This window comes from Cebus imitator, unplaced genomic scaffold (assembly GCF_001604975.1).
Source record: "Cebus imitator isolate Cc_AM_T3 unplaced genomic scaffold, Cebus_imitator-1.0 Scaffold25, whole genome shotgun sequence".
Lineage (NCBI taxonomy): Eukaryota > Metazoa > Chordata > Mammalia > Primates > Cebidae > Cebus > Cebus imitator.
Window position 1 is genome coordinate 9,513,954 of NW_016107340.1, and position 19,727 is coordinate 9,533,680.

General features: G+C 33.3%; 1 protein-coding gene across 15 annotated transcripts in view; it reads right to left on the reverse strand.

Annotated features, from left to right (window-relative positions):
• Nucleotides 1-19,727, reverse strand: part of SOX5 (SRY-box transcription factor 5) — a 1,018,145-nt gene that overhangs the window by 212,362 nt on the left and 786,056 nt on the right. For all 15 annotated transcript variants that reach the window (XM_017522805.2, XM_017522797.2, XM_017522806.2 and 12 more), the window contains one exon: nucleotides 7,199-7,285. In XM_017522805.2, the coding sequence (XP_017378294.1) occupies nucleotides 7,199-7,285 (87 nt within the window). The remainder of the gene's footprint in view (nucleotides 1-7,198; nucleotides 7,286-19,727) is intronic.

Sequence of the window (19,727 nt, forward strand, 5' to 3'; positions counted from 1 at the left end):
ACCCATCACAGCTCACCTTCTATCATATCACCCAATTTTTGTACTATAGTAGTTAGCATTATATGTTAGATTCTTATTGATATAGTTATTTATTTATTGTATCTCCCAGTAGAATATAAGCTTTATGATAATAGGATACTATTATAATTTGTTTTGTTCAACACTGTATTTCCAGCATCTACAGAATAATGCCTAACACCTGGTGGACACCGTTATACAGATATATGACCACTTGTTGAATGAATAAAATAAATAAATAAACTTAAGAACAAAGAAAAGTCCTTGATTAGCTGATACTTTACAATTTTATGCACAGGAATAACCCCAATCAGGATGCTTGAATTAAAGATGATCTCAAAAACACTGAAATAATTTTAAAAAAATACATGGAAATTGCTATTTTCCCAATATTGTTTTACTCCACCCAAATGAAATAAACAGCTTGAAATCAAATCATCAAAATCAAAGTGAACCATTGGAAACTACTGTCCAAATAAAGAACAAGTAAAAGTAAACTCACTTTAGAAAAGAATATCCCAGAAGTTTAGAGCTAAAAGTAAACTAATTACATTTCTTCCCTCAACAAACTTACCAAAAATCTAATTCTTTGTTTCAAAGTGAAAATCTTTGCCACGATGTTTTCTTTATTATTTGTGTTTGTTAGACCTCCAGTGTTACAATTTGGATTAGACTTTACTTGGTTTAATTTTTTTAGATGGAAATGGTGCTTTCAACTGGTATTCCACTTAAAACATCTAAAAATCATTCATTGTGTTACCTTTTAATATTCTGCCTGATAAAGAACTAATATTAGGCTATAAGCTCTAGGAGGGCAGGAATCTGTCTACTAAATACTAATGGTATTTGCTACCATTATAGCTCCAGAGCTACCACATAGCAAAACAGATAACAGCCTTTGTTGAATAAACTGAAAATATAATAAATAAAAACTAAGTAATTCTAAATTTGTAACTAAAGTTTCTTTCAGCAACACTCTTATCCAATAAGAGAGAAAAGGCAGACCTCCCCCCATCAAAAAGGCTGAATGAAAGTGGCACTATTACAGCTCAAAAAAGGAGTATTTGGTGTTAGGTTATCCTATGTGCAAACATTTATTAATTGGTCCTTGACATTAAGAAAGAATTTAATCAGACCTTGATAAAATTTAGCTATATATTCTTCACTGCAATACAGATATCCCTCAGAAGTTGGAATCAATTAAAATTATGTAGGGAATACCATAGTTTATTACATGACTGAGTATAAATTAACTGACATCCTTTTGTACACTGCTAATACTGTAAGTATTCTTACCTTTTTAAAAATATGTGCATGATTTCTTTTGACAACATAGTGTTGTTTTTGCTCCAGTATCTTAAAAAGTAGGCCTTGGCTTGGATTTAAATATATCTAATATAGAAAACTTTACATCTGAAGAGTGACACCATTGGATTGAATGAAATAATTAACAAGTAGCTATAGTCTTCACCACTGTTGCCCCATGGTGGATGTTTTGTTTCTGGGGCATTATGAAAGAGATATATGCATTATAATTTCTGTAGTGAGTACAAGGGTTATTCTTGTTACCTTTTTTAAAAAGTATTGCTATATAAAACATCTTATCACAAAATGTTACCTTTTAATGAAAACTGCAATTTTAGAAACTTTTTCCAAGACTATTCCATCCACTTACTTATTGTACTTGAAACATAAAAACCATTATTTTTAAACATAACATTAAATCTGTTGCATTGGGAACTCAGTAAATAATAGTTATCCCAAAACATGGCATTTTTCACTTGTCATTCATTCCTCAAATACGTATTACATTCCAAACTTTGAGCAAACACAATATTAGGAAGTCTACATGGAGCAGGTCAATGTGTAAACAGACTAACAGTACAAAACTGCATGTGTGTGTGCTTGAGACAGATCTAAGGACAGACTACCTTGGTTGCAAATTATAGAAGTTCTTCATCCAGGTTTAGTAAGCCTAGAAATGTTTCCCAGTTTTAACGGATTCTAGAGATCACCCAGTCGAACTCTGTTAAAGACAGGCTGCTAAGCATTACATAAAAACACAGGTCTTAAAGGAAGTGAGAAGTTAAGTTCAAGTCTTGACTCTGCCACAACTAGAGTAAGCGGTTTTTTATAATTAATGTCTGAGTCTCAATTTCTTTATATGCAAAATCAGAATTAAATGACTTTGTCACAATAATTTTAGAAGAAAGACGTTTACATTGTGCCTGTAAAAAGATGTTCACTAAGTAGCAGGCAATAAATCATAATTGTCAACTTGCTAAAAATGAGTAGATGAGGAAATAAACCGAAAGTGGTAGCCCAATTTCCACAAGTACTTGGAAGAATCAGCCCATGTAACATCAAATCACTTTGGCTACACCATGCTTTCCTAGTAAATTTTAATACCAAACAGGAAAAGGTTTTAGGTTAATTGCATTACCCAATATTCTGTAGAGTATTTAAACAAGGTTTGGAATTCATATCTACAAGAAAATACATAATGTGTTTATAATTATTTTAATTTAGAATCTTTATACTTCTCAAACAAGTCATTTTTTAAAATGAATGAAGGCATTATTAAATGAGAAAAATGTGGAGGAGAACATTTTTTCCAATACAAAGCCCAGATTAAATATGTAAGAGCTTAGTATTTGATTAACCTTATGTTTAAAACGCACATTATTAAGTACTTCAAAAAGTACAAAGTATATAAAACTTCCTAATTGTGAACTGGGCTATTCATATACAGATCAATTGAGATATAGTGGCCTATCCTTTTCTTATGATCATCAGTTGTATTTACACACTGGCATGAGGACACTGGCATCACGAGACAAAGCAAGTCACTGGTTTACAGAAAATGTAGTTACTCTTTGCTTTTACAGACATTGCCAAACTTATTTTGAAAACTTATATTCTATGTGCCAGCAGTCTTTCTTTAGTTCTTGTGAAATAGTTTTTACAAAAAGTGAAAACATTACTCATAAGAAACTACAGAGGAACTATAAATCAAGCTTAGTAGATTAAAAACATTAAACATTTACTTTATTTAGAAGTAACTGACTACATGTTGTGTACCTTCCTTATGGCTGACTCTTGTATTGAACAAATTCCAGATCCAACAGTTCTCTCAGAAATTAATCAACATTTCCAACCCTTTGTAAAAATGTACAGATAAACATGTTTTAGGTTAATGTACAAATGTAATAATCACAAGACTACTGTTTGTAAACCATGTGATTCTTAAATCTTTACTAGATTTTAAAAGAACATGTTTGAAACAACTTTCGAAGTGATAGAAACCCTTATATATTGAAATGTTAGTTTCCATGTTTTTAATTTACAAAACTTATAGGATTCCTTACTAGATTTTTTACCTGGGATCTGATTCCTATTTCAAGCCTGCTTTTTCAAATCATCTAATGTTATTTAGACATAATTATACCTTTCAAGCCACTTACTGACTCTATATGTCTTCTATCTCAAACATTTACATGCCACCTAAAAGATTATCTACTTTAATCCACACTGAATCTACACTGCATATGTCTTTAATTCATGAGCTCTGAAAGGCTATAGTATTGCTGAATGGATTATCTCCTTGAATCCCTTATTGGCAGTTCTAGAGGCGTTGGTGTTTGCCTTTATAGCCCATCTTCTAGAATACACAAAATTAGATCCATGCAAAAGAACCAATTGTTGCATTGTATCAAATGTCCCTGGCACTTAAGTTAAAAACAGATTCAACATTTTGTGGGCCTAAATTAATGCACTGTAACCAGAGTCAGAAGAATCCATCATATATGCTAAGGGGAAAGAAACCAGGCTCTAAAAAATTCTTAAAATAAGGCAGGTAGAGAAAATTGTCTAGAATTTTTTAAAGTGACCTCCCGTACACTGTTCTGCTTTCATAAGCCTATCAGGATAAAAACAATTGAGATTATTTTGCATGCAGATATTTGTGTTATAATTCTACAAATAAATATTAAGTCAGCAAAATAAAAATTTTGCAATTACTTTGTTGAAAAATGAATGATCTGCTTAGATTAGTTAAATCTGCCATGGATCCCCAGATACTATCCTCAGGTGAGGTACCAATGCAGTGACCTTCCGTGTAATGAATTCCATGCAAGCTGAAACCTTGTGTGACTATTGGTTGCCAACTGGAGTACAGGCATTGTTTCCCTCCCCACTGAGTAACTATGAGACTAAAAAAATGTTTCTTCAAGTTTCACATTATTATTACTCAGTGCTTCTGATATAGATAAGGGCAAAAGACTCTGTACACTGGCTAGTTACACTATGTGGCTGATAATTAAAGAAGAAACAAATGATTTCTTTGAGCAGCTAATCAGTTTATAGCATATATTGACTGCTGCTGGCAGAACCTCTCAGTCAAACTGTTTTGTTCTGCAAAACCAGGTTAAGTGTCCTTTTTAGGTGTTTGCTAGAGGATTGTTTTTAATGTGACTTTAAAACCTAATTCACATTTCAAAAGTACCAGAGCATAAAATAATATAAATTCAAACAGGTAAAATAATATAACATGAAAAATAAGTTTATGCTCTTGGAAGTAGGTGACCTTTACTAACTCACATTGTTTCTTGAAAAATGAGATTGACTTTAAGTGGGTATGACAACTATCTATTGATAGCTAAACTCTCCAAATCAAATGCCATTTACTTTTCCTATTTTAAAAAGTTCATCATTTTTGCTTTTTGAATGTTAATAGTAAGAACCACTCTCTAAACTCTTCCAAGCTATGATCGCAATATTTGTCCAAATGCTCTGAAACTAATTCACTGATAGCAATTTAAAACCGCACTTAAAATAGAGCTCAGTCCTCACTTGGCTATAGTTTAAAATATTTAGAAAAGGGCACACACACACACACACACACACACACACACTCATTCACTCACACATCTCCTGGAACTAATTAAAAATTAAATGAAAAGTGGCTAATATAAATGGAGGAGAAAAGTTTCCAGGCACACCAAGGCTCTGTGAATACTGTAAGGGCTGTAAACATCCTAACATCTGCAAAGGTTCTATTTAAATACATTATTTTAAATTAACCTTAATAATCTAATAATTCAATACATTCATAGTTTCAGATAAAAAAATTTACATATCCTTCCCTCCTTCATCTAGACAAGTATATGAGAACATGAGACTTACATCTTTATTTGCCTCAAAAAATAGCTGCGCAAACAACTAAGTCATTGTTCTTATCTAACTTCTGAAGTGGCAGGAAAACTACATTCCTGGGTACTACATAATCTTTGTGCCTGACCCCCCAAGAACCTTTAAGTCAAATTCATTTACCCCCAGAGGGCAATACACTATTGTATCCTCTCCACTTTCTACCACCTATGAACAATGGATAGTAATTGCAACTGTCATGGGCAGTCAGTAGGAAAAGTAACCCAGTGCTATTTTCCAGGTTTACTGCCAAACCTGAGCTGAGCACCTAATAACCATGCCCTGAACAGAAGAAAGACCTACAGTTGCTTTTAAAATGCATCAGAAAACAGTTTTTGAACAGAACCAGAGGACAATAACCTAACTTGTACTCTGAATGTGAAGCTTAAAAAACTCAAAATTAAAGACAGAAACTTCTTTTGTGATTGTGCTGCAGCTTCCTAAACTAACCCCCAAGGCCAGCCTGAAAGGGACAGCTGAGCTTTCCTCTAAGCTTGTCATCACTGCTGTTGCTGCTTTTAAGTTTGGCTTGTGAAGGAAAACAAGGGAGGGAAAAAATGTTTGTCCTCCATTGGAATGAGATCAGAAGGCTTAGAAAAGGCAGTCTTCTCTGCTCTGCTCTTGAGTTATCACCCAGGTCAGAGAAGAATAAAAAACCATGCAGAATGCATCATATGCCTCAGGCGTAAATGGGTTAAAACTCATCAAAATAATATAAAGGACCTGCTGCCTCTGAAGATGAAACTTCTCAGTTCTCCTTAAACATTGTCTTCAAGCTCTTTAAGGCATATTGAGTCTCATTCATTTGCATTTGATTCCATTGTAGATTTCGGTTACTGAATTTGTTGATTAGCACCAATTCATTTTCTCATCATCTTTTCACAAGTAATCATAGCCTAAATATATATAATTCCAAATGATCTGTATGAAAAATGAAAGAGTCAAACATTTTCTGGAATTTTCTAGATATCCAGATGTTAATGTCATGTAGGCCAAACATTTAAGACCGATGCTTTGCCTTTTTCCAGGATACACTGATGGAGTAGAGCCTTAAGAGAGACAACTGCTTCTCTCAGTGTGAAAAAACTTGCACAGACACACATATGCAAAAAAGTTATTTATACTTATATTTCTACATGTATATTAATATGTCTGGTGATGTTTCAGATATATATTCAGCCTCTACCAAAAATGTACACAGTAATATATAACTAAGTAGTTTATACTGATGACTAAGTATCTTGACTTTTTCAGAATTAATCCTATTGTAGTACTCAGATTCCATCTCAAAAAAAAAAAGAACTTAGAACCTTAAGTGTCCCATTAGCAACAAACAGGAAACTGCAGATTGCCTAATGTTTTGAGAAAACATACTTTTAAATTAATTGAAAGGATAATTTGCTTTTATTTTATATGAGGAAATTAAATCTTCTCCCTTTGTTATTAGGAGTTTATTAAGATATGAATATTTTTATAGAATTTTTTAGTTGGATGTAATTGTTGATTCAAATAAAACCAAAACAAATTGTTACCCTGACTGGTATAAAACAACCTTTTATAATGCTCTCCCCATTGATCATTTCTGGTTTTAAATGTAGGTCATACATACCCATATTTCCTATATGTAAAATGTAGAAAATCATCTTATAATATACAGTTTTTAACCTTGCTGTAGGTATATTCTTACTTATAAAATAAATAAATTTTTTAAATTATGAAAATCAGAGCCTGTTAGAGGTATAGTGGGGTGACTCCATGAAAACAACGTAACATTTATTCTATAAGGCACAAAGAAAAAATAATAAAAGAACCCTGTTACATCCTCCTTCAAGATAGAAGGAAGAAACCCCAAACACAGAGAAGGCAAGAAGCAGAAGAGGGGTGAGGGCAAAAATACTTTATCACCATTAATATCCCTGAATATCAACTTCATTTTGGTACATTTTGGATCAAAATAATCACACTATATTACCTTTTATTTCGCCAAAGTTCCCCGATCCCATTGCAAGAAGCTTGTCTTTCCAGTCCTTTGAGAGTAGCTTTTCAATACTGGGGGTTTCTAAGTAAAGAAAAAAAGAGGTAAGCAAATCAACATGACTCTCCTTACAATGGAGCTCATTAAAAGTCTATCTGCTAAAAATAAGGCCATCCCTATCCCAGCCCCACTTCATAATGGCTTCATCAAAAAACTGATAACAGGGGTGGAAAAAAAGAAAGTGTTTTGTCACCTGCTGTTTCAAAATCATTAGCTTTTTCCTCTTTCGGAACAAAGCCATACTAATTCTTTATGACAATGGGTACACATAAACCTTGCAGCTCATTGTTTTTCAATTTGGTGAACAAATTCTTGCTATAATGGATGCTTGTCAATTCCAGGGTGTTAGTCTGCAGTCAAAAAATAATTATGTTGATAAAATGCAGAGTAAAAAAAGGCAAAGAATTAGCTCTTAAATCTGCTACATGTAATTATATCCCTCTGTGTGTTTACAATTACATCCACTTTATTATATGTGTTTAACATCGTGTGGTGGTAAGCACACTGTGGCAAGATTTGCCAGTACTGCGCACATTAAAAAAAAAAAAAAAAAAAAAAAAAAAGTTGGTATAAAAGAAGCTTTAAAAAGATTGCAAAATCTAGAGAAGTGAGAAATGCCTATAACGGAAACCTATTATTTGCTTATTTCAGATTTGTATCACACTTTTTAAAAATGCCCTGTATTGGGACAGGGCACACACATTTTAGAAAGCAAGGTCTGCTGTAGTCTGCTATTTGTTTCTACATATAACATAGTTTTTGACCTTTACTTTTGTGTTGAATTTTAATGTATAAGTAAATATAAATGCTAATAAAAACTCCCAAACATTAAACTCAGTTTCAAACAATATAATTGTATATTCTTGTCAGCATTTAGATGGGTACACAATTACAATGGCTTTCAATCCCACAATTAGCACTGCATTCACTTAGAAAATGGAATGTACTAAAAGATAAGTGTCCCAGTATGCTCCATCTAAATAACAATACCCACATTTATTATATAGATCTAAGACATACACTGCCATTCTCCACATTGGTGTTTATGTGTATTTGTGTTTGTTCAGGCATTTGTTTACCCCCAACTAGGAGCATAAAGGGAGTACGTGTTAACTTATCAAAGGGACCGTCTGGCCTAAACACCATAATATTATTAGAAACCGGTTAATTTTCCCCACAGTAAAATACATTTTAAAGAGTTTTCTTTACCATGTTTAGCTAATGCTATCTACTTTTTCCAGGGCCCCATCTTTACAGCAATCAGCTAGCAGTCACAAAGCCTGCGTGGAGTTTTCAACAAAGCAGAGATGTAATTTTCCATGGAAAAAAAAATATAACATTATGGAACACTTTTGTCTCACATGTCAGAAACTTGTGGAAAATAAAATGGTAAAAAGCTCTGAATGATTACTCTTTTACATAGTCTATATGTATACATATATACATATGTGCAAATATGTATATATACTTACAACAAATAATATATGCACATTTACCTATGGAATGAATTTGAAATGAATGAATGAAGTTGGATAAATGAAAAATGAATTTTTTCCTTTGGAACAAAATACATAGCTCTATTTTTCACATTTAAGAACTAATACTGAATAATTTACTTTGGGATTTTTAAAAAATATCCCAATTTCTATATTATTTCAGAATATTAACAACAATTCTAGGAGTAATAAAACAGAGTAATTATCTTCATATTGTAACCAGTATTTCTCTTCACTGAGGCTTTAAAAGTAACTTTAAAATACTTTTGCAAGAACTTCCAACATTTCTACATTTCCAGTAAACGGTTTGAGAGTGAAATTATTTCTTAAACCTTATCAGAGTAGGTCAAACAAACATCACTGTTTCTTTTTTCCAGCACTCTACAAAAATTCTTGAGTAGCATGTAAACAGGGCACAGCCAAGATGGTATTTGCAATAGAGTACTGTCAGTCATTAAAAGCTAACAAACCTTTGCAAAGCAGGAATGCAGCAATAGAAATCCATTGTGCACTAACAATAGGCCCCTGAACCTCCAGGCACCAAAGCAGACCATTTTACTTTTAAGGCTATTGTCTGCAAAGTCCATGACAAAGCTTTTCCCCTGCAGCTAGACAAAATATTCACTGTAGTGTGCTCATAAAGAAACAGAAGTCTTCTGTCTAAGTTGCAGAGTTAAAGAAACAGCAGCCAGATTTTGAAACCTGCAGAACATTCCTATCCTCTTTATTAACTAGCATAAAGCTATAAGGCTGGTAAACAGAGCCAGTTTGTTCAAGTACTTGAGTTTTAAGCATATACTACAAAAAAAAAATATGAATAACTTCGTAAAGACTAAATTATTTGGAAAATGTAAAATCAGAGACATATCTAACTCAGGGTTGTCATGTCTGTGGATGAATAAAGACACTAATACTTACAACTTGGATGAGGTATATACTTTAAATTTAGATTAAAATACATTTATATAGCAGCCTATGTGCCAGGAACTATACTAGAGGTTTTAATCTGTATTCTCTTATTTAATTATAATAACCAAATAAAGACTTAGATTGTGTTATTACATGTATGCTACATGTTTAAAAAGGTGAAGCAGCAGCAGCAAAAAGAAAAAAGAGGACTGGTCTGAGGTTCCACAAAATGGACAGAATTGAGGACTTGAACTAAGTTTTTTTCCTACAAATTCCTAACTCTCTTATCAACAACAAAATGATATCATAGCCACTATTTAGAGGGCTAAATGCTAAGCAAAGTACCAGGTCCTTTACATGTGGTATCTCATACTTCTCACAGTAATCTGCTGAATTAGATATTGGTACCTCTGTTTTGCCATTTAAGAAACCAAAACTTAGGAAGTTAGCATGATTTACCCAATGTGGAGCTAAATTTGACCTATTGGATCCCCAAAATCTTTGTTCTTTGAAGCACATATATTGCTACGCTTTCAATGGGTACCCCCAAAAGCATATGTTGAAAATTCATTTTCAATTTTGAATCCCTAATTCAAAAGGGAGGTGAGGCCTCCTGGGAGCTATTTAGGTCATAAGGGCTCTAGCCATGAATGGATTAAGGCTGATTAAAGAAAGACTTCAGGGTACAAGTTCCATCTGTCTCTCATGTGTGCACTCTCTTATTCTTCTGCTTTCCACCATGGGGTGATGCATCAAGAAGGCCCTCACCAGATGCTAGCACCTTGAGGTTGGACTTCTCAGTCACCACAATTGTGAGTAATAAATTTCTTTTCTTTATAAATCATCCAGTCTGTGTTATTTTGTTATGGCAACACAAAACTGACACACACACACACATACATATTCCCTCATTTCATCTACAAAACAATCCAGAATAGTAGGAAAAAACAATTCTTATTAACTCCTTTGGCTGGATGAAGTAATAACTTGATGAATTTTCTAGGGTAACTTATTTGTATGACTAGCAACTATGAAATTAAAAGGCAGGATTTTTCACAGTTTTTGTTTTTAGGGTGGGTTCCAATTATATGCCTTGCACTCTAGGATTCTGGATAATTTGGTGAAATCCTATGAGTACATAGCAGAGATACACAATGAAATGATTCTTTTTACTTACATGGTAGAAGGAATATCAGGCTATAAGTAAAATAACCTAGCCTCTCTCCAAGACAGTGACACTGGCTAGATGGGTCTATGGGAGTGAGGAGGGAAGGGGATCATAAAGACATCATTTCACCCACTTCACCCCTCTCTCTGAATTTCTGTAAAGAGCTTCAAAAAAAAAAAAAAAATCCACATTCAATAATCTACCAACTGCTACAGTTTCCATTTTTTTTTCACTGATAGTTCTTGAAAAAAAGTAGAAATGGATCTCACAATAATGAGCACAATTAATGGACATGTAGCAGTGCTTAAATTTCTCTGAAAATGGTAAAGATCTATTAAAAAATTCACATTTCAAACTGTAAAGGGCCAAATGGCAAAAGCTCAATATTTACAATACACCTGTTGGTTAATGTGTGAATATGAGTAGAATGAAATTTGACACAATTATGTAAGTGCTGCTTCACTGCTTATGGAGTGAATAGATAGTAATTATCTATTAAATATTTAATTTTCTAAAATAAGATTTTAAAAATGCACACACATAGAATTGTATTTTGTGCTATGAATATGGTATGTGGGATACCTAGTTATTCACAAATGTTAAAATTCTGGAGTTTCCTTTAATTTTTAAAAATTTTTGTGGGTACATAGTAGGTGTATATATTTATGAGTTTCATCTACTTTCGTGTTAAAATATGTCACGTTTTGCACTTTACACTAAAAGATTCTCCTGAAAATTCCTTCACCTGAGAGTTCATTCTCCCAAGCACTGGAATATCATGATCGCCTTCGAAGTAAGAACTAGGGCTCCCTATATTAAAATAAGCGTGAGGGTTAGTATTATTTGCACAGCATTTCCATTTACAGAATGCTGCCAGATACAACATTTTTGTCAGTGGCATATATAACTGTTATATTCATTTTGCAGATGAGCAAACTAAGGCTCAGAAAGATGCTTTACCCAACATCAGCTCATTGCTAAGTAGAACAGATGGAAATCAAAACCAAGTTCTCTTAATTTAAGGATCTGTCTCTTTAGGGGAAAGGTAAATGCATATATTTTAAAAGAGAGAATAAAATAAAGTTAGAAAATAGGCTATAAGATAAATTAGAAATAAAATATACCCTTCATCATAAACACACTAATATTAAGATGAGTCTAATTGGATTACTCTTGTTTCTTTCTGCCAACAGGACCCTTCTGATACATTTGTTTGCTTTTCCCTTCTCACCCTTGCCTCTTTTGCTCACATATGCTTCTTCACATCAATGCCTATGGCAATCTCAACCAGTGAATGGCCCCCCCAACTGTGCCAGCCATTGTTACAACAGCATCCTGCCTCTTTAGGGCCTGTTCATTCCCTATAACTCTCACTCCTTTTTCTCTTCAGTGCCAAACACTCTTAAGACTGACTCCCTCATCTGGAACAATGAGACCTAGAGGCTCATGCCAACATATTGTAATTCTCCAACAAGCTGCCAGTGCCAAGAATTAAACCACATTTGCTCCAGTGCAGTAGCTTTACACACAAGCTCAGGTATTTGCTTTGTGTTTATGTAGTTTTTTCTTTTTTTTCTTAATCTTCCTTCAGCTGCTGTGGCAGAGCTCATTGAAAAATTGAACAAGCAAAAAATACAGTATGAATAATATTTGACTTTTAAACAAAGTCGCAGGAGTTAGGTCTTACCAAATCTATCACTGTTTATACTTTAACTTTGTAGCGTAAACTAAGCTGTGTTATTCTTGACATGTGATAGTGTACACATTGAGGAATGGAAGCTGTCTTGTGGAGGGAACTAGATTTCAAAATATACCAATATCTCCTTCAAAGTAAAAAAGCAAAAGCATATGTAGAATGTTCATGCCATAAAATAAGAATTATAGAGCTGAAAAGATCTTTATACATCATTTAGAAAAGCATTTCATAAAAGCAATTAGGGGAAACATATATCTGACATAAATGAAACATTAATGATTTGGCTACTTAAACAACATAAGCATTTGATTGTCATGCAAATCTAATTAACATTTAAAAAATTTATATTTCTTCTCTACAAAATCTAGATCATTTTATGTACTAACAGATTGGCACTTTTTAAGCTAGTCACAGATTATATAGTGTTTTAAAAATATTTGATCAAGGAAATTAGTGTTGGGAAGTGACTGTGTATATGGCTCAATACAATTTGGGCAATAACTGGTTAAGACCAAACTTTTCATTTTACAGACTAAAAATGGACAAATTAGAGATGCTTAATAACTGCCTAATATCACAAACCTACATAAAGATAAAAGCAGAACTTGAAGTCCAATTTCCCATTCAGTGTTCTCAACAGTATACCATATACCACCACAAAGTTTTTAAAATAAATGGCCAATCTTGAAAAATGAAACTGTAGTTCTGTTTTCTTCACTTCATCTAGCTTAAATTAGTAATTATTTGATAGGTAGTACTGGTGACTAATCTGTGTTACAACTATGCACTATTAACTGAATAATCTCTGTTAAAAAGAGGTGCTGTTACCTCAATGTTCTACTTTGGCTTTCAGCTGGTAGCTCCAAGAAACTGAAGAATAAATGCAAGTCAGTCTATTTTTCTTCAAAAGGCGAATTACAATTTAATATGTTGCTATTTAATTAATCTACTTATAATAAAATTATTTTGAGGGAAGATTGAGCTAAATCTGAAAATCATATATCAGTAAGAGTTCAATTCATGTTGACAATAGCTGCATATTTACACAATATTCGGAAACAAATTTTAAACAGCATAGTGTAAGTAATATCGACTTTTACATACGTGGAAAGCTATTTCTACACTAAAAACCAGAAGGTCCGTAACAGTCCCCTTAGACAAGCATTACGGCTAGTCTGCCACTGGGAATACCAAAATCTTCAAGGAAACGTCAAAAAATAAGCTGGGCACGGTAGCGAGCCTAAAGTCCCAGCTACTCAGGAGGCTGAGGCAAGAAAATTGCTTCAGGCGAAGGGTTTGAGGCTGTAGTGCACTTTGTTTGCACCTGTGAATAGCCACCACACTCTCGCCTAGGCAACATAGCAAGATCCCCTCTCTGAAAAAAAAATCATAATATAACACATACTGCAATATACAACAGAAACACACAAGAAATTCCATAGCATTAAGACTTTGATAAGCTTTATTTTTATATGTAATTATCCTGACGTGAATTAAGCTCTGGAAATACTTGACGTTTAGTATTGCCAAAATACTTATTTGTTTCCACTTGAAATTTAATGAGAGCTTGTTAATAGAGAAAACGTCTTTGGCTGACTCAAGTTTTAAAATTTTTAATGTGCAGTTTTTGGAATAGGTAATACTTAAGTCATTAGTCATAGGATTAAATTTTCTTGTTGCATCAGCTGAACCTGCTCAATTATAATTGGTGTTATATCACATTTTAGAAGAATATTTTTTATCACATGATTAAATATGCCATAATCAATATAGTATCATTACTACCCATAGGTAACCTTGGGTTTACTTCTCAAAAGATATATTTTCTACACAAAAATATCGATTAAAAGATAGGCTTTACTCATATGTAATTCAACAATGATTGTTTCATCCACTCCATCACTCATAAAGTAACTGCATTTTCTTAGACAGACTACAAGTCTTTGTTTTGTTCTTATTTCAAATATTAAATCACAGCAAAAAGTATTTCAACAAGAAATTGCAGAGCTACTCCTCATGCACAAAATCTTTGTTTTACTACTAAATATTTAAAATGATAACGTAATGTCATATATAAACTGACTCCATCACTTACTACGTTTTGTGTCCTTTGGCAAGTAATGTAACCTCTCTATGCATCCATTCACTTACCTACAAAAGAGGCTAACAGCTGCACTTACTTCATATGGTTGTTGTGAGAAGTAAATGAGATAATTTATTTAAAGCCCTTAAAAGAGTGTCAGGCACATAGTGACACCCAAAAATGTTGACTAACATTACAACTACAATTTACTATAAAACAACACAAGAAAATGATTTCAAAAAATCAAGTAAAGTATTTCACTTTGCCTGTCACAAACACTACCCAGAAATCAAAAGTTTTGTCAAAGAGTAATAGGTCTACTTGTGCCCATTTTAATGATAACAATCTACTATTAATTTATATGGTTATCTATCATTCCTATGAAGTCTTCAGTTTGATCTTATCTAAACAGCACAAGTACAAAATTGCTCAACTAATTTTTGCATTTTTGCTTTTCTTTTTAATTTGACAGTTGTCTCTCTAACTTCCCAAAGGTTCTATTAGGTTCTCAACAATGTCTAAAACTTTTAAGCCAGTGCTGTTGACAAGTGAAAGGGAAAAACAAATAGTTTTTCCCAGGGTCACCCAGCCAATGATAATAGTTATTATTTTTATATATGAGCACTGAGCCCTGCCCTCTATCATGGCTAACTCACCCAACCCCCCGATAGCAAAAACATTTTCACTTTTAATAAAAATGCGAGAATGCAGCACTCTTGGGTCAGGCTCTTTCAGTAAGTGCACAGTTAATTAATATTGTCCATTTGGATTCAAATAATTTATGATGTCAGCAGAGTGCAGGTGGGAAGATGTGAATCAAATTCTAGTTATTAGCTACAATAAGAAAGTGGAGAACAGGAGGGTTACTAAGGCGAGAGGAGTAGAATAGAAAAGCAAAAGCAACTTGATAAAATATTGGGAGGAAAAATACTTATGATACATCTATAACAGTCCACTTATAAAAGTTAAAATATTTCTTACAAAAGATTTTGATGATTGTTTTTGGTGTTCATCCATCAAATGACTAACTTTCTTACAGACTAATTGTAATAATTCTGTTATTTTCCATATATGCCATTTGAAATAGTGTTTCCTCAATTGTGTACACGTGAGATAGAACAAAAAGAAAAGATACAATAAGAACGATTAGCTATACATTATAGCATAAAGTATAGGAGCTCAGGCATCTAAAACAAAGTTAAATTCACAAGGCAAATTTATAAACAAACTGAGGAAAAACTTAAGATACCTTAAATATATCATGGCTTAGTAAAGATGAGAGTGCATAGTTCTGAGCAAATCATGCCTATTTATATATTTAAGAAAAGAATTACCTAAATATATATTTGAATTATAAATGAAGCAATTACCCTACTAAAAAAGTGACTTCACATAGTCACTTTATGTAATTGGATGTCTAGACCATGTTGAAAACCAAAATTAATATTTGCAGAATGTTGTTATTGTCATTCAAAATTGTGAAAGTCGGTGGTAAAGATAAAGAAGATGCAAAAAGTACAGAAATAGAAAACCATTTAACATACATTAGAATAAGAATTTCAATACTTAAATATGACAGAATGTTTTACCACTGGAAGTGAGAATTAAAGCACATACAGCCTGATGATAAACCACTACACATCCTGAATCTTCTCCATCACAGCATATGTGAAAACAAATCACAATCTCAGCCTGCCAGATGCCTGAAAAGATATGAACAAGAAAAACTGACACGATTCATATGATGAATCAAATATTGTGATATGCAGGTAGTTGACTAGTTGAGCTGAAAGGCTAGTTATAACTCAAGTTACATTTTAATGCTCTAATACGTAGAATCAGATTTTAAAATTAAGAAAAAATCATCTGATTTGCTTAAAATCATATATTAAAATTTGTACATACATACATAGCCTTCTCAACCAAAGTAGTCCCTCTGCCTTAACAACTTTTTATTATTTGGCCTCTTATAACCTTTCATGAATTTCAGATTTTTGTCATTTTGAGCAATTTTAGGTAAGAAAATACAATAGGTTTATTTGCAAAAGGGCATTTAATGTTCACAAGCTTAGATACAATCTAATCAACAATGAATCCTGCAGTTATGTGTTAGCTAAGATGTTGCTGTGACTCCAAAAGCGTAGAACAATAAAAAAGCCTGTTAGAGTTTTCCTTAAGAAGTATTTTCATATTAGAAGCAATAAGTGAAATAAGATAAAAAAAGACGCAAACAAACAGCAACAATAAATAATTAAAGGAAGTCTAGATACACAGAAAAAGAAAAGCAGAGTGTGGTGTTTGACTTTTCCTGTATCACCAGAGACTTCCTATTCTTCATGATAAAGGCAGTGTGTATAAAATCAGCTATATATAATTTATTGAAACATTAATTTAATTTCTGAATGTAATGAATGTACAAAAGTATTATCTCTGCTTTTAATGGCCTAAAGTATCATTAGAACTATCAGACTACTTTAAAAAATCAAAACATACTTCATTTATAGATACCGCCATCTTCTTTTATGTGTGAATTTGCACAATTCACACAAACATACAGGTACACATACACAGACACAGAGGATCAAGAGGCATCATATTCTATTTATGCATTCATTCATTTATCTAACAGTCATTGGTTAAGACCCTACTATGGCACTGTGATAAGAACAAAGACGTGGCCTCTGTACTTTAGAAAACTCACCATCTCATGAGGAAGATACACCAATTGTGATCAGTCATTAAAACCTTTATTCAAACTGCCATAGAGTCACTTAGTTGTTTTCCTAGTGTTTTGTTTATTGAGGCAAAATTAGCGCTAATGATGCCTTACTCGAATGATTAAATTAGTGAATAGTAAATAAATATGCAGACTTTTTCTAAATGCTGCTATCACAGTATTGCCACATAGTAAAATTTCTAATCTTCTGGTCATCAGTTAAACTTGCTCCCATTTTAGGTTGTCATCAGGCACCCCAAAAATGGGAGCAGTTTCTCATCTTGTCTGTAATAAGGAAAATAATTGAATCACATAAGCAATATAAAGTTAAATTTAAACTACATGAATAAGAAAAGTAGAGGCAATTAGTTCAACACACAGTATATACTACATATTTTTCCAGGCATGAAGGGTATTATCAAGAGCATAACAGAATTGAACCCTACCCACGCAGAGGTCAAAATCATAGGAGGCTTTCTTAAAATGCAAAATTCCAGGACCATCAGAGAGTATGGTTCATTATACCTTGTTTGAATCCCAGGAGTCTGAACTTTTCTAAGATCAGAGGTAATTCCTTGATGAAAACACTGACATGGATTATTAAAATATGGATAAAAGCATCACAATAAATACTAAAAATTTTGAATTGAAAACTTTTTAAAAATGACTAAGATGTGAAAGAGTAAAATCTACTGAATTCTTCTTAAAAAGTTAAAAGAATTTTACCAACATCATACTGTCATGAGTAATAATTAAATATCAAATATTATCAACAAAAAATCCAAATATATTTACATACTTTGCTATTTTACAGCTTCATGAAATATAACTTTTTTTTTTTTTTTTGAGATGGAGTTTCGCTCTTGTACCCAGGCTGGAGTGCAATGGCACGATCTTAGCTCACGGCAACCTCTACCTCCTGGGTTCAAGCAATTCTCCTGCCTCAGCCTCCCGCGTAGCTGGGACTACAGGCACACACCACTATGCCCAGCTAATTTTTGTATTTTTATTAGAGACAGGGTTTCACCATGTTGACCAGCGTGGTCTCAATCTCTTGACCTCGTGATCCACCTGCCTCGGCCTCCCAAAGTGCTGGGATTATAGGTGTGAGCCACCGCACCCAGCTGAAATGTAATATTTTTAATGCAAGAAAAACAGTCAAAGTAAAATGCAGTAAAAACTACTAAGGGGATACTACTGTATATAACTTATCTTTTATATAGGGGGAAATGAAGAAAATGTTTTACTGATGTATTTTGATCAAAAATTTAGTATAACTCTTAAGTAAGGGATTATGAATCATGTGGCCACATATTCCACATATTAGAAACACACCTGTAATCCCAGCATTTTGGGAAGCCAAGGTGAGAGGATCTCTTGAGCCCAGAAGTTCGACACCAGCCTGGGCAATGCTGTGAGACCTTGTCTCTATCAAAATCACAATTAGCCAGGCATGGTTGTGAGTGCCTGTAGTCTCAGCTACTCGGGAGGCTGAGGTGGAGGATCCTTTGAGCCTGGGAGGTAGAGGCTGTAGTTAGCCAAGATTGTGCCACTGCACTCCAGCCTGAACAAGAATGGTCCTCATCTCAAAAAAACAGAAACATAAATATATTCCTCAGCATAATGCATTATGCACGTAAGAGGCATATATTGTTCATGTAAGTCGAAAACAGAAAAGAAAAACTCTTGAGATGTCAGCCAAATGACCAGAACACTGTCTCTGAATCGTTGAGAAATGAAGTGAGGTAGGTTTGGGGAAGTATGATAGAATCATGTTACAAGTAATTTCATGAATCAGAGAAGGACAAATGAGATAATGTCTTCTTTATTCAGAAAATCCCCTGTGTAAACTCTTTAAGGGAATGGCAGGACCAGAAATTACAAATCCTGGAAAGGCTGGTATGGTAGAAAATAAAATAGTCTCTATAGCTTGAATATAATGAACATGGATTTCTACAGGACAACAGCATTTTGAAAGGTTATTCCCTCTATATTCTTAAAAACATCAGTAAGTAATATCCACAGAATCATGTCTCATATCTAATAACTGAGAGGAAAACATGACACATAAATATTTGAAAGAATAATGAAATATGGGGAAAGCAAGAGACAGAGTACTGTTGAATATTCTCCTGCACTTATCCTTTCGGAAGTAAACGTTGACCATCTTTACTCATATATATTGTAAATGATAAAAATACAGATCTATAGATATCACTTAAATCTTTTCAGGCATATTAGTATAATTCATATATAATATTTACATATAATTAGAACTCAACCCTTCATTAGGAATGTATCCGAGGAAAAAAACCAGTGGGGGTAGGAAGGGCTCCAAGGATGCTCACCACACTATGCCATGGAATCTGTGCTTTCCTCATAAGTCACACACTTCAAA